At 36.5% G+C, this 16967-nt stretch overlaps 1 protein-coding gene across 1 annotated transcript; it reads left to right on the top strand.

Annotated features, from left to right (window-relative positions):
* The first annotated feature begins 834 nt into the window (after nt 1–834).
* LOC108476896 (bZIP transcription factor 53-like) lies at nt 835–2303 on the top strand. The gene has a single exon (XM_017779262.2). The coding sequence runs from the start codon at nt 1687–1689 to the stop codon at nt 2110–2112; it is 426 nt and encodes a 141-aa protein (XP_017634751.1). The 5' UTR covers nt 835–1686; the 3' UTR covers nt 2113–2303.
* The last annotated feature ends 14664 nt before the right edge of the window (nt 2304–16967 follow it).

The following is a 16967-nucleotide window of genomic DNA, read 5'->3' as shown; positions in this document are numbered from 1 at the left end:
TTTAACATAATTTTCTATGTTTTCTATTTGTTAAAATTAATCTCTATACTTTTATTTTTTGAACAATTTAAGTTTTTCTTTTTATTTCTTTATTTTCCTTTTCTTCTTCCCTTTCGTTTTAACATATGAAAACATAGAAAAACTACATTAAAAGATATGAAAAGGGAGGAAAATAGAGAGAAGCAAAAGAATGAAAAAAAAGAAAAAAAAAAGGAAATTTAAAAGAATATAAAAGAAAAAATTAAAATTGCTCAAAATAAAAAAATATGTGGACCAATTGTATAATTTAACCTAAAATTTTTGTTTGAAATGATGATTTAAAGTGACATGTCAACTTACGGTTACAACGTTAATAACAATTAACGACTCAATGAACTAAAAGATAACAACAGGTTAACATAAATGACTAAAATATAACATTTCAAACATAAGTGACTAAAATGTAAGCTAAGGTAAACAAAAGTGACTATTTTAATAATTTATCTATAATTTCCAAAATTCTCACTTTTATTTTTCTAATCTCTATATATAAGTATTACTAATCTATATATATATATATATATATATATAAGTTTATAATAATATTATAATCTTTCACTGTTTTTAAATTAAAAGGTCTCTTTGTTTTAATTTTATAATGGTGAAGCTTTGCTAGATAATATTTTTTTTAGATTAAAGGTTTTTTAGTTTTACTTTATTTTTATTTTATTTTTAAAAGTTACATTTTATTTTTATTTTAAATTTAACTAGATAATATTTGATGTGTTAGTTAATAGTTATATTAATAATTTTAATAATAAAGATAACATTTATAATTGAGAGATGATATTTAAATAAAGATGCACTTAATTCTAATTTATTACCATATATTACAAATTGTATTTGTGGGTATTGGGAGATTTGAAATTTGAACTCCAACTTTACCCTATTAATTACATATTTGTTTTTATTATCTTCAATGTTTATTTTCAATTAAGAATAATAAAATGTAATTAATTAATAATCAATATAATTTTCGAGTAATCATTGTCAAAAAGGTCAAAAAAACATTAAACAACTCCAAAGACGGAGTTGGAATCGTAGCTGTACCCACACTTCGCACGCCAGCGGTGACAACCAGCACTTTCCATTTTCCAATAAAATAATCAATTAAAATACCTTAAATACCCCTCCACCTCCATTATTATTATTATTTTAGCCACTAACCTAATCTATCAACTACCCCTCTTTTGCCTATAAAATAACCCTTTCTTCTTCATTTGAAAACCTTCTTCAGCTTTGCCTTTAATTGCTCTCTGTTTCTTGTTAGTCAATCAGCTAAGTATTCTTTCAAAAATCTCCTCTCTCTCTCTTTTTAAAATTTGGGGATTTGGTTTTAGGGTTTCGTCTTTGTTAATGTCCGATCTGTGAATTTGGGTAAGTGTCGGTGTAAAAAAAAGGCGGTCTAATGATCTTGGGTGTTCAATGAGTTTCGCTATCCCTATGCATCGGATCCATATTCTTCACTCGTTCTCGGTCGTTTTCCTTTACTGGTTCTATGTTTTCTCAAGGACTACCCCTTTGTTCATCAATGTGATCGTTTAAAGCTAAGTTGTAGTTACTAGATTAGTTTCTGTGATTATTGAAAGAAATAAAATCTCTAAATTTTCATTTAATTTGTTAAAAATAATTTCCCTCCCACCTGAGATGGCTACTGTGCAAAAACCGGCGAGTTCCTCCGAATCCGACCCAAGATGCGCCAACATGGACGAGAAGAAAAGGAAGAGGATGCTGTCGAACCGTGAATCAGCGAGGCGATCGCGTATGAAGAAACAAAAGCTACTCGAAGATTTAGTTAACGAAGTGAGTGCATTGCAGAAAAATAACACCCAGATCTGTGAAAAGATCAAGTTCACAACCCAACGCTTCGTCAAAATGGAAGCTTCCAACAGTGTCTTAAGAGCTCAAATAATTGAATTGACCGAGAGCTTGCAGTCCTTGAACTCGATACTGCACATGGCGGAAGACGGAAGCGGGTACGACGTCGATATCCTGGAGATCTCCGATCCTCTGATGAAGCCATGGCAACTCCCTTGTTCGACGCAGCCGATATGCTCGACTTTTGATGGATAAAATTTAAAAAAAAAAAAAAAAAACTTCTTCCTTTATGCACAGCAAATTTGTATGTTGCGTTTTAGCCTTTGGCGAAATATTTAAAGTAGCTTTTATCATTTATGTTTGCAGAAACCTTCTGGTATTTGCCCTTTCGTGTGTCTGTACTTTGGGATATTCTATAGATATATGGAAATATGTTAATTTACAAATGCAATGCTTCCTCGTCATCATCATCAAATTTCTTGATGATTGATTTGATTATATCATTCCTAATCTGATTCAAACCAAACATGTGGTTGTATTTACGTGTTCATTTTGAATTTGGTTCTGTACATAGAAAATTTCAAGACGGCATTGGTGTTTGCATGTGTGTTTCTCCATGCTCTTTAACAGGCTGTATGATTGTTCTTTAATGTCAATGAACTTAACCATTTCAGAATTCATGGCTATTAATTTTTTTAAGGTAAATTGAACTTTGAATCCAAGTTTTAATGCCAAAAAGCTTCTTGGTTCGATGTTGACATTCTTACTTCGATTATTGTTTATTGTTGGAGTATACCTTTAGTGAGAGTGATGGGTGGGTTACATGTCCTTTGCATGCAATAACTAGAGAATTCAAAAAATAAAATAAAGCTACATCTTATTTCGATTTTGATCCGATTAATTGAAAAATTAGATTTCACTTACCAGATTAAAAAAATCTAACCATTTATTAGGTTTGAGTTTTTTATTTCTTTTGCTATCCGCAATAATATTTAACCTTCCAACTATTTCAACGTGCTAAGTATATTATTTCACGGACCTAAAAGCAAATATTAATTTACTTTCCTTAAATCCAACTAAAAGAAACAAAATTATATTCAATTTTGATCCAACCAATTGAAAAATTAGATTCAACTCGCCCCAAAATTCGATTTAACAAAATCTAACTGTCTATTAGGTTTGAGAGGTTTTTTTTTTCTATTTATAATAATATCTGTAATAGCCCAAATTTGACCGGGCCCTTAACTAAAACAGAAACAAAAAATAAATGTTTATTTTAAAAGTCCATTCAAAAATAAACAGTTCATGTTACAAAGCCCAAACAGTGGGCCCAAAATCAAACATCTCGGACCCATTTACCCGGATACCACCTAGTAGGCCTAAAGCTACCCAGTGGACCCACTTACAACCTTAACCCAAATACACCCAAGGCCCAGACCTAAACTAGACCCAAACAACAGAGGCCCAAAAGCCTAAAATTATCAGCTAGGGTTTTCAACCCTAGCTCTTTCCCCTCGCGCCGCAACAAGTTTTGGAAGGTTCGGGGAGCGTCTGTCTAGCTCCCCAATCGAGGCCATCAGCGCTGTGACTCTGCCTCCGAAATCAGCGCGCGAATCTACACCAGCCCTCGTCACCACCAAATTTCTCGTAAGTACCTGTAAAAGAAAAGGAAGCCCAGCAGATACGGAAAAACAAAAAAAGGAAACTAAAATAAAAGGATTTCAGCAGATCACAATCAAAGATACGGTGGATACGGTGGACAAGAAATGGAAAGAAATCGAAGATTTCTTTTCCAGTTTATGTAACAAAGCAGTGGCTATAAAAGCCCAAATAAAATGATGTAAAGACTTACGTTCGAAAAAAGAATACACAGAGAGAATCAATAAAAGTTTAGAGATTCAGCAAAAGAATTTGTTCTCGTACACATATACAGAGCAAGCATCTCAATCGATTGAATACATAAAGGTGAATTTTTTTTAGATATATGTACATATATATACTGCAAATAATGAAAAGAGAAAGCAATACCTTTAATCGGCGTTGAAAGGCGAGGTTTTAAACCTCCGACCACCGCATGCGGAGGAGAAGACGAGGCGCGTGGAGCATCTGAGACCTCAGATAGAGGTCGGTGACCTCGAATACCCTCCCCAACTCTCTTTCAGAGAATTTTTTCTTTTTCCTCGAACCGATTCAAAATGATTTAAAACTAATAGTTTGGCTTATATAGCCACAACGAGTAATCCACGCCGCTTTTAGCTTAATCCAATAAGCTTAAAACGACGTCGTATATAAACTAGGATCTGCGCGTTGACCCGATTACCCGGGGAGTATCCGCGTGTTTTTTAGAATTGGGCTAATTACCCAATCACTCCTTCCATCTCTTTTAATTTATAATTACGTTTTATTCTATTTTTAATTTAGCCCTAATATTTTACAATTGTTTCAATTTAGTCCCAACGGTTATTAAATCACATTCGGGAAGCAATATTGTTTTGGGAATAGGGCAATTTGCCCAATGAGTTCCTTTTGTTTTACACGCGTTTTAATTGGGACCTAAATTCAATTTTATTTCTTTTGAATTACTTGATAATTTTCTTTGAACTTTAAATTTAGCCCTATATATTTATTTATTATATATATATATATTTCATATATTGTTATTTGTTTTATTTTTTAACCTTGCTTTTATATTATATATTGTAAGATTATTTTATTAAATATATCAATATTATTTATTATCTATTATTTTTCACAAATTATTATTATTATTTTACATCATTATTTTTATATTATTATTATATTTTTACTTGTATTATATATTTATTAATTATTTATATATATATTGTTTTTACATATATACTTTCATCATTTTATATTATATCTATTATATTACTTATTTTCTATATATATTTAAATTATATTTTATTATATAACTTTTATTATATTTTTATTTTTATTCTATATTTGTTATGTATATCATATATTATCTATTATATTATTTATGTTTATATTATTCATTATATTATTTAAAATTTTAAAATTTGTAAATTAAATTATATTTTAACTCATATTATACACATGTTAAATTATTAATTATTTATTTATTATGTATTATTTTACTTTAAAATGATATTTTTATATTATGTGTTATTTTATAAATTCTTTTACATACTTTTATTTTATATATTTTTAAAACCCCATATATTTTATATATAATTATTATTCTTTTATAAATATTTTGTTATTATGTTTTTATATATTGTATAGCAAATACTATTTTAAAATTATTATTAAATATTATGTTTTTATTTGTACTATATGTATATTTTGTTAATAATAACTTATTTTATTTTTTATATTGCATATATCATGTGTTATATGTTATTTTATATTTTGATATTACATTTCATGAATATGTACATTGATATTGTATTACTCTTTTTGTATATCATGCATTATTTAATTATTACTTGTATGTTTGTATGTTTTGTTTATTGTTAATATTTGCTATATATGTATATTAGTTTTATATGTATGTATCTAATGCACGATCTTTATATTATTGCCATCATTTTGTTTAAATGCATGTATTATTTACTTACTACAATAATATGTTACTATGTATGATTTGTAATGCAATACAATTCCCCACGCATCATTTAAAAAAAAAAATAAGGCTCCAAAGTTTTCAAAAAATATAAAGGCAATGCTTGGTGTTTGGAAATTTCGAGAAAGTAGTGCCCTAACTTATTGGGTTACAACTTTTCTCGTTGAGTTCAAATAATCAAGTACCCTTCTAAGTTTTTAAAGGTTTTCAAAATGTGAGCAACTGTCTTAGAATTGCAAAGCAATATGTCCTAACTTATTGGATGTGGCGTTTTGTTGTTTCGAGATGGAGATTTCTAAAAAGCTAACTTAATGTCAATACTTTGATACGAGTGAACTCCAATTTACAAAATCAAAATATTTTAAAGAGGATTACATCTTAAAAATTTTAAATTTTCGACATTAAAAACACTTGATAATCAATTAGGTACCAATTTTTGGGCATTACGAGGTTGCTAACCCTTCCTCGTATGTAACCGGCTCCCGAACCCATCTTATGATTTCGTAGACCAAAACTAATGATTTTAAAACAAAATGTTTTAAAGGTGATCCAATCACACCTAAAAAATATTGGTGGCGACTCCTGTTTCCGTTTCTTAAAGTCGATTCCAATTTTCCAAAACTCAATTTAAAAATGGTTTCGACAGCTTGGCGACTCCGCTGGGGACTAATAAGAGAGCCAAGCCGTGTAATTGATTATTTCTTGTCTTAATGTCGAAAATTAAAAATTTTAAAATTTAATCCTCTTTGCATTACATGTGTTTGTATTATTACATGTGTTGCTATATTCTGATACGCATTGCATTTGCATGACCGTTGTGGTTACACCCTTAAGTGGGAGTGAGAAACTACGCCTTCGTGAGGTTTTCGCCTCCATGCAGGATAGTGGATCACTTTCGGGATACATCCGTATCTATGGTTTCGTGAGATTTTCATCTTCGTGTAGCCATAGGGAAATGTATTCCCCTGAACTGAACTCGTTTCAAATGAGCCTAAAATGGGTGAGAATCGAGGAATCTGCTGGTTCGGGTACCTCAAACTTTAGAACCGACCTTATATAGAAAACCGTAAGAACCCAGCTTAGTTAGATGTTAAATTCTAGACATTACCCTATAAGTTATTATTGAGATTTATTGATATCATGCGGTACTGACTGTTTCTTTTCTTTTGTTTGCATGTCATTTTGCATTTACAAAGGTATCCATTCACGGTTAGTTTCTAAGATAAAGAGTTTTACTATGGAGAACGGACTTCTTGATAGAGTGGAAGACAACGCCAACGTCCATAGATGGTCTGAGCAAACGCAACTAGAAAAGAGAGATAGTATAACTATGGGATACATGTCAGCGCTGTCAGATTACACTCGTATTAGTGTCACGCAGAATAATCTCCAAGAGCTTAAGGAAATTTGGGATTAGTGGGACAAAAAGACCAAGCAGTTATTCTATGATAATTATGGAGACTTACCTTACTTGCTCGATGTTCAAGTAGACGAGCACTTATTCTGAACCCTTGCTCAGTTTTGGAACCCGGCGTACAGTTGTTTCACTTTTGGGGAAGTAGACTTGGTACCTACTGTGGAGGAGTACATTGCCTTACTTCGTTGTCCCTGGTTTCAGAATGATAGGATCTATTCTCGAGTTGCTTGTGTCCCTACCTTTTGGAAAAAATTGATGATTATTACGGGGATGAACGAGCATTGGACCACGGCCAGAATTAAAGAGAAATGTGAGTGCAAGTGCATTTCGTGGGACGCCTTGAAAGATCTGATTCTGACACACCCTGATGAGACGAAGAAGGTAAATGTTTTTGCCTTAAGTTTGTATGGATCGATGGTCTTCCCTAGGGCTTTGGGATATGTGGATGAGGCAACCACGGATCTTTTTCATCGACTCAGTAAAAAGGTCACTTCCGTCCCTGCAATTTTGGCGGAGACATTCAGGTCTTTAGGTGCATGTAGGAGGGTTAGTGCTGGCAGGTTTATAGGATGTGTTCAGTTACTTTTGGCTTGGTTCTACAGTCATTTTCGGTTGATAGATAGAGTGGTTTGTCGGGTCTTCTTTGAGGATTACTCACCGTTGAAGGACATAGTAGCTTCAACTAAGAGAGTTGATGTTCCAAAAGAGAATTGGATGGTGCTACTTCATAACCTTCAGTCGAAAGATGTCGAGTGGAGGGCTCCGTGGATGATTCCTGCTGAGGTTTTTTACCGATGCGGTAGTTTTGATTGGGTCCCCTTGTTGGGAATTTGGGGTGCCATTGGTTATGCCCATTTGCTCATGCTGAGGCAGCATGGATTGAGACAGTTCATACCAGCAACTCAGGGGTTAGCGCAAAGTGAGTTCGTATACAGAGGAGCCGATTACAAGAGGAAGGTTAGTGAAGTTTCTAGTGCTTGGAAAAAGACTTGTTGGTTGAAAGAAGTAGCTATTAGCCCTGCAACCACACTGGAATACGTTGAATGGAGAGGCAGAAAGGTTAATGATAACATTCCTAAGCCAAGCATGGAAGGAGCTCGACTGGTAAAGGAATATTTGCAAGTAATGCCCTCAGAGTTAGAAATTATGAAGCAGGAGTTCGAGAGAAAGAGCTTGAAGTTCGAGAAGAAGGTAGCAAAGCTCGAAGAAGAAAAGATGTACTTGAGTTTGGACGTCGACATTCAAAAGATGGAGGTCGAGAAAGAGAGGAAAGAAAAGAGGAAGATTGAGGAAGATCGAGATGATCTAAAGGAGCATTACAAAAGGGCACAAGTATCCTTGAGGAGAGCGAGAGTAGGAGGATCTTCAGATCAGTTGCAGAAAAAAGTCCAAGAGGAAAAGGCTAGAGCCGAGTATTGGGAGAGGAAGTTCCAAGAGATACAGGTGCAGAATTTGGCATTAGAGGAAGAGAATAAAGGGTTAAAGACTAAGTTAGTTGAGCTTGGAAGATCCTTGCGTTGGCACCAAAATCATAATTCTACGGTCGAGTTAAAGGAGCTAAAAAGCAAGGTTGAAGATTTGGAAATGGCATTGCATGACGGTGAACTCCGGGTTGAGCAGCTTAAGGCACAAGAAGATTATCTGAAATGAGAGCTTCATCAGGCTAGAGGACAGGTCAGAGAAAGGGATCATGTCATTGGTGAGGCTATAGCCCAGATTCGAGAGGTTGCTGAATATGTGCAAGACTTGGCAATTTGAACTGATGTATTGAGCCTATTGTATTCATCGTCGTCGGATATAGGACGAGAGTTAGCCCTTTTATTAGATAGAGTTAAAACTTTGGGCCTTAGGGCGAAAGCCTATTTGTAATCCTCTTGTATATAAAGATATTCTTTTTCTAAATAAAGTTTTCTAAATGAAGTTGAACCAGAATCGATATCCTTTTTGCATTCATGCATTTGTATCTCATTTCATCACATCGTTTGTATTCAAAGTTATAGAAAGACCCTAATTAGTTAAAGTTTACTTCAGAAGGTAGAAAAGAAAATCTGAAAATCACACATCCTTACGGCACTCGCACTAAAACTAAGAGTATGGATCAAAGGTTTGAGCAATTGCAAAAAGATATGCAAGACCAAATGCAAGAGCAGTTGGCCAAAATGCAGAATGAAATAATGGAGCAAATACTAGAAGCTCAGAGGAACATGATGGCTGAAATGGCTCAGCTGCTGAGAGCCACTGATAAAGGAAAAGCTCCCATGGTGATCACTGAAGAGGAGAATGAAGGTCCTCCTCCGGGCTTTACTCCGCCTCATGTGCCACTACAAATCGAGGCACTTCCTAGAAGGCCATCTGTCACCGTGAGGCCTCAACATGGGCCAGTTGATGCTGGAATCCCTGTAAATTTCCCATCTGGGTTGGGAAATAATTTGGGTGATAGCTCGATCAACCCTATCACTCCTGATTTGGGTCGATGGAGAAGGAAAGAATGGCAATCGAATCCGCGAAACAATTGGAGGATCGTTACAAGTGGTTAGAGGAGAAGTTTAGAGTTTTGGAAGGCGCTGGCAATCATCATGGGATTGATGCCAAAGACTTAAGTTTGGTCCCAGATTTAGTGCTTCCTAATAAATTTAAGATGCTAGAGTTTGAAAAGTACAACGGGACTACTTGTCTAGAGGCACACATAACAATGTTTTGTAGGAGAATGACTGGATATATGAACAATGATCAATTATTGATCCATTGTTTTCAGGACAGCTTAGTAGGAGCAGCGGCTAGATGGTACAATCAGTTGAGCCGTGCAAGAATAAGTACATGGAGAGATCAGCGCAGAGCCTTCATGCAACAAAGACAACTATGTGGTGATATGGCCGAGATAGGATCATACTTCAAAACATGGAGAAAAAACCTAATAAAAATTTTAGGCAATATGCACAACGATGGAGGGAGGTGGCAATGCAAGTACAACCACCATTGTTGGAAAAGGAAACCACCATGTTATTTATCAACACTTTGAAGGCGCCATTCATCACTCACATGATTCGAAGTACCACGAAAAGTTTCGCGGATATAATTATGGCAGGTGAGATGATTGAGAATGCCGTGAGAGGCGGTAAAATCGAGGGGGAAGTGGCTAAAAGATCAGCCCCAAGAAAAAAGGACAACGAGGTAAATAATATGAATAGCCTCAACTCGAGAGCAGTCACAATTGGTCAACCCAAAGCAGAGCAACAAAGTGCTTAAAGACAGGAATCGGGTACAAGATAGAATTCAGAGAGGATACAATTCACGCCTATCCCTGTGCGTGAGCTTTATCAAAGCTTATACGATACACATGCTATCGCTCCATTTCACTTGAAACCACTACAGCCACCGTTCCCCAAATGGTATGATGCAAATGCTAAATGCGAATATCACGCGGGAATACCGGGGCATTCGATTGAAAACTGCACCGGATTCAAGAAGAACGTAGAGAGGCTTATTAAGATGGGGGTTGTGAAGTTCGACAGTACTCCTAATACCGAAAATCCTTTACCAGATCATGAAAATTAAGGAGTGAATGCCATCGATGAAACAAAGGAAGGAAAAATCAAGGAAGATGTTGCTGAGGTAAACACACCCATAAAAGTAATATGGCAGGAGATGATGAAGAGAGGTATGTTGACCTCTAGAAAAGGTAGAAGAGGAATAGAGAATTATTGCGAATTCCATGGAGAGATGGGTCATGTGATCCAAAATTGTAAGAAGTTTAAGGCCATGGTGCAAGGCCTTATGGTTAACAAAGAGCTACAGATTTCTGAGGGTAGTCCTGGCGAAGGACAATTATGTGTACTGGAAAATGAACGACAAGAAACCTACCGGCCGAGAATTATTATTTCCTTACTGGGGAATAATGAAGTAAAGGTGCGAACCGGGCCCAGGGTTGTCATCCATAAACCCAATCCTTTCCCTTACAAGGATGACAAGAGGGTACCATGGAGTTATGATTGCAGTGTAACAGTACCTGAAGAAGATAGTATAGTCAGTGCATCTAGGAGTGTGCAAAATGAAGGTTCCCATACGCGGAGTGGGAAACGTTATGATACGGGGGGCGTCAAAGTGGAGCCCACAAAGACAAAAGGTGTCGAGGTTGAGAAAGAGAAAGAGACTGAAATACTCATCAATGTGTCGGTGAAGGAGGAGGAGGCTAAGGAGTTCTTCAAGTTCCTTAAGCATAGCGAGTATAGTGTGGTCGAGCAGTTGCGTAAGCAGCCATCGCGTATATCAATATTAGCCCTACTTCTGAGTTCTGAGGTGCATCGGAACGCATTATTGAATGTGCTTAACGAAACATATGTCACCCACGACATATCCGTTAACAAATTGGACTGGTTCGTAAATAACATTAGTGCTGACAATTTCATCTATTTTAATGATGATGAAATTCCACCTGGGGGCATAGGGTCAACCAAAGCCTTGCACATCACCACTCGGTGCAAAGGATACATGCTGCCAAGTGTACTCATTGATAATGGGTCAGCTTTGAACGTCCTACCATTATCCACCTTAAACAGATTACCCATTGACAGTTCGCATATGAAAACATGTCATAATGTGGTAAGATCCTTTGATGGAACTGAAAGGAAAGTGATGGGACGAATCGACATCCCTTTGGAAATTGGGCCAAATACCTATGAAGTTGATTTCTTGGTGATGAATATCAAGCCCTCCTATAATTGTTTATTGGGGAGGCTATGGATACACTCGGCAGGAGCGGTGCCTTCCTCATTGCACCAAAAATTGAAGTTAGTAACAGATAGACGGTTAATAACCATCAATGCGGAGGAGGATATTATAGCAGCAGTCACTAGCAAGGTCCCCTATGTCGAGGCGAATGAAGAAGCTATTGAGTGCTATTTTCGCTCTTTAGAAATCATCAATGCAACCTTCATTTTGGAAGGAAGTGAGGTGCCGTTACCCAAAATGTCCAGAACCACAAGGATGGCCCTGCAAATGATGGTAGGAAAAGGGGCATTGCCAGGAAAAAGACTAGGAAGACAGTTGCAAGGAGGAATTCAAATCCCAAAACTGTTTGAGAAGAAAGATTGCTTTGGTTTGGGCTTCAAGCCAGACCCTAAGCACAAGAGGCAAGAGATTGAGAAGCGCCAAGCGAGAAGAAAGGCGCGTCTGAATGGAGGAAAAGTGGAGTAGGAACCGATGGCATTCCCACCTATATCCAAATCCTTTAAGTTGGAAGGATTACTAGTAGAAGAAAGTCATCAAATTAATACTGTACACGATGAGGGATTGGAGCAAGGAAACTTCAAGGGCATTCGCCCTTACAAACCAAGGAGCTCTCTGAACAATTGGACTGTGAAAGACCTTCCTGTAGGCTTTAGGAATTTTTCAGAGTAATTCTCGAAACATGTCTATTACTCTACGGCCTAGGAGTAGTAAGATTACATTTGTGAAATAGGCTTATGTTCATCTATTATTATTTAAATAAAACATAACTTTGATCAATTTAAACGAATATTGTTTCACTTTTATCAACCAGTATTCCTTTAAATTTTGGCAATTCTTATTCTTTTATTCGTAGCACATAAACAATCATTCTTAGATTCATTCATTCTTTGTATATTCTTTCATACCCCCACAGGTCCTTAGATATCAATGATTTAAGCACTGATACTGCAACTCTTGATTTCTCTTGCGAGCAAGACATGTGTTTAGAGGAACCTCAAGCTTTTGAAGATGTTCAAGATTGTGACGTATCTCTTGATCTGTTAAGAATGGTAAAGCAGGAGGAGAAACAAATCATGCCACATGAGAAAGAGGCAATAGAGAATATAGCCCTAAAGGAAGGGAAGGAGTTGAAAATTGGAACACTGATTACCGAGGATACAAGGTGTGGTCTGGTTGGGTTACTTCGAGAGTTCAAGGATATCTTCGCCTGGTCATATCAGGATATGCTTGGATTGAACACTAACATTGTAGTACATCGTCTTCCGATAAGACAGGACTGTAAACCAGTCCAACAGAAGTTGCAGAGAATGCAGCTAGACATTTTACTAAAAATAAAAGATGAGGTTAAAAAGCAGTTCGATGCAGGATTCTTACAAGAGGTGAAGTACTCTAAATGGATAGCTAACATTGTACCTGTTCCTAAGAAAGATAGGAAGGTACGAATGTGTGTTGATTACAGGGATCTAAACAAAGCAAGCCCAAAGGATAATTTTCCTTTGTCACACATTGACACTTTAGTAGACAACACAGCGGGATATTCATTGTTCTCCTTCATGGATGGTTTCTCAGGATACAATTAGATAAAGATGCATCCAGAGGACATGGATAAAACTACCTTCATAACCTTGTGGGGCACCTTTTTGCTACAAAGTAATGCCATTTGGACTGAAGAACGCAAGGGCAACATACCAGCGAGCCATGGTAAACTTATTCCACGACATGATGCACAAGGATATTGAGGTGTATGTTGATGATATGATTGCCAAGTCGCGTACAGAAAAAGAGCACATTGAGGTTTTAAGAAGATTGTTCTTGAGATTGAGGAAATTTTAGTTGAAACTCAATCCAACAAAGTGTACCTTTGGAGACAGATCGGGAAAGTTATTAGGCTTCATAGTCAGTGAAAAGGGAATTGAAATCGATTCAGACAAGGTCAGAGCCATACAAGAGTTGCCTACGCCACGTACTCAGAAGGAAGTTCGAGGATTCCTAGGAAGGTTGAATTACATCGCTCGGTTCATTTCACAACTGACCGAGAAATGCGATCCTATCTTTCGCCTCCTCAGAAAGCACAATCAAGGAATTTGGGATGAGGAATGCCAGAATGCTTTTGAAAAGGTCAAGCAGTATTTGTTGAATGCCCCGGTATTATCTCCACCAAGCCCAGACAAACCGTTAATATTGTACTTGTTAGTATTCAGTAATTCTATGGGATGTGTGATTGGTCAGCATGATGAATCAGGGAAAAAAGAGAAGGCAATTTATTATCTCAGTAAGAAATTCACTGACTGTGAAATGAGATATCCACCAATTGAAAAGTTGTGTTATACACTGATTTGGATAACACGGAGATTAAGACATTACATGCTATACCATATCACTTGGCTCATCTCAAAACTTGATCCATTAAAATACATGATGGAGTCAACAGCTCTAAATGGGAAAATGGCGAGATGAAAAATTTTGCTTTTAGAGTTTGATATAGTCTACGTAAGTCAGAAAGCTATAAAAGGAAGTGCGGTAGTAGACTTTTTGGCCAATAAGGCTCTAGAGAATTATGAGCCATTGAACTTCGATTTTCCAAATGAAGAGTTAATGTGTATAGCAACCACTGAAGATTCTCTTTGGAGGCTAAATTTTGATGAGGCTTCTAACGCAGTCAGAAATGGAATTGGGGCGGTCTTGGTATCCTCAAATAGTGATCATTACCCGTTCACGTGTAAGTTGGACTTTGACTGTACAAACAATATGGCTGAGTACGAAGCATGCATCATGGGACTCCAAGCAGCTATAGAATGAGGTATAAAAACCCTAGAAGTATATGGAGATTCTGCGTTGGTAATTTATCAGTTGAGAGGTGAATGGGAGACAAGGGACCCTAAATTGATCAATTATCGAAGGGTAGTTTTGGGGTTACTAGAGGAGTTCGATGACATCACCTTCAATTTTCTCCCACGAGACGAAAATCAGATGGCAGATGCTTTAGCAACCTTGGCCTCAATGATTAAGGCAAATAAAGAGGAAGAGATGAGACCAATTCAAATGAGTGTCTATGAGGCTCCAGCTCATTGTTGCAACATTGAGAAAGAAGAAAAGGATGATAGCCCTTGGTATCAGGATGTATTGCGATATGTGAGAGATCGTAAATACCCTGAACAAGCCAATGAAAATGACAAACGAACTTTGAGAAGGTTAGCTTGTGACTATGTCTTGGACGGGGATATCCTATACAAGAGAAGGAAAGACCAAGTACTTTTGAGATGTGTCAACCCTGGGGAAGCTAAGCTAATTTTAGAAGAAGTTCACGAAGGTATATGTGGGACGCATGCAAATGGGTTCATGATGACAAGGCAAATCATGAGGTTTGGCTATTATTGGGCCACTATGAAAGGAGACTGTATTAACTATACCAAGAAGTGTCATAAATGTCAGATTTATGGGGACAAAATTCATGTTCCACCTTCACATTTGCATGTTGTGATCTCTCCATGGCCCATTTCCATGTGGGGCATGGATGTTATTGGACTAATATCATCGAAAGCTTCGAATGGACATCGGTTTATCTTCGTGGTAATTGATTACTTTACAAAGTGAGTAGAGGCTGCCTCTTATGCGAATGTTATTAAGTCGGCTGTGAGTCGATTCTTGAAGAAGGAGATCATTTGTCGGTATGGAATGCCTGAGAAGATCATATTTGACAATGCATTGAACTTAAACAACAAAACGATAGCAGAGGTTTGCGACCAGTTCAAGATCAAACATCACAATTCTTCTCCCTATCGTCCAAAAATGAATGGGGCAGTGAAGGCCGCTAACAAGAACATTAAGAAAATAGTGGGGAAGATGACCGAGACTTATAGAGATTGGCATGGAAAATTACCGTTTGCACTCCTCGCCTATTGGATATCTGTCAGAACCTTTACTGGGGCAACTCCATTCTCGCTAGTTTATGGGATGGAAGCAGTATTACCTATTGAAGTAGAAATACCTTCTCTTCGAATTTTGACGGAGGTAAGGTTAGATGAAGCTGAGTGGGTTCAATCCTGATATGACCAGCTAAACTTAATTGAGAAAAAGAGGCTAAGAGCCATCTGTCATGGTCAGATGTATCAGAAGCGAATGATGCGAGCTAATGATAAGAAGGTTCGACCAAGAGAGTTTCACGAGGGAGACCTGGTGCTGAAAAAGATCATTTCTATCCAAAAAGACTTTAGAGGAAAATGGATGCCGAATTGGAAAGGGCCGTATGTCATAAAAAAAGCTTTCTCCGGTGGTACATTGATCCTAACGGAAATGGATGGGAAAAGTTTACCCAATTCAGTAAATTCAGACTCAGTTAAAAAATAGTTTGTCTAAAGAGGGAGAATCCAAGGTGAAAACCCGCAAAGGGTGCCTTGAAATTTCAAAAAAAAAAATGGAGAGGCCAAGGTGAAAACCCGCAAAGGGCGCCTTGTGACCAAAGGGGTTTTGAGTTGAAAACCCGAAAGAGCAGCTCAAATATTGAAGGGCATACGGTAATCTTGCTATATCTGATGCAACAAAAAGCGAATAATGCTGCAAACTAGGGCATCAATAGAGTACTTTAAGTCTTCTAAACACATGTTGAACTCAAGAAAGACTTCATGGAGCTAGTGTATAGACACTCGAGCAGCGATATCTAAGGCATCTAACTTCTATCTTGTGGGCTATCTTTAGATTCTATTTCTTCTAAAAGATAGGCTATCAAATTAATTCATTTTTGTATCTTTTTGATAATTCATTCAAATCCAATTATTCTTAAAAATTTATTCATCTTTCGTTATTCTTTAAGTATGTTGCATTGAAATAATGATAGATGAACTAAAATATCTTCACAAATAAAGTTTTGCATATTACTCTGGAAATTTCTAGATAATACAAGAAACTGAAACAAGACAATTGTTTAAGGAATTCCCATATGTGAGGGTCGGATGTACTCGGAGAAACTGAAATTTTTTCTTCAGTCTAAATGATGATTGAACAAATCAAACTATTCGATCCTAGGAGAGGATCATCTTGCAGACATTTTCAGCGGGTCACAGCATTTGAAGAATGGTACAAACCCACAAGTTGAGTTGGAATGAGACTTCGAGAGAAGTAAGGATAAACTTCGATGAAGGAATGAGTGATCTGAAATAGGAATCATTTTCATAACATTTTGCATTATAACATGTCTAATTAGGAGAATTTGACTCACTTCGATCATAGCATCCTAATTATTAGGCATGAACTCATATGCATTCTACAGGTTATGTCTTTTATGGGACAATGTAGATCAAAGAAACAAGATTTGGCATCCCTGTGTTTATAGGGAACAGATCGAAGATAGCAGATCTGACA

The sequence above is a fragment of the Gossypium arboreum genome, chromosome 12, assembly GCF_025698485.1.
Source record: "Gossypium arboreum isolate Shixiya-1 chromosome 12, ASM2569848v2, whole genome shotgun sequence".
Taxonomy (NCBI): domain Eukaryota; kingdom Viridiplantae; phylum Streptophyta; class Magnoliopsida; order Malvales; family Malvaceae; genus Gossypium; species Gossypium arboreum.
This window is presented reverse-complemented; position numbering and strand designations above follow the sequence as displayed.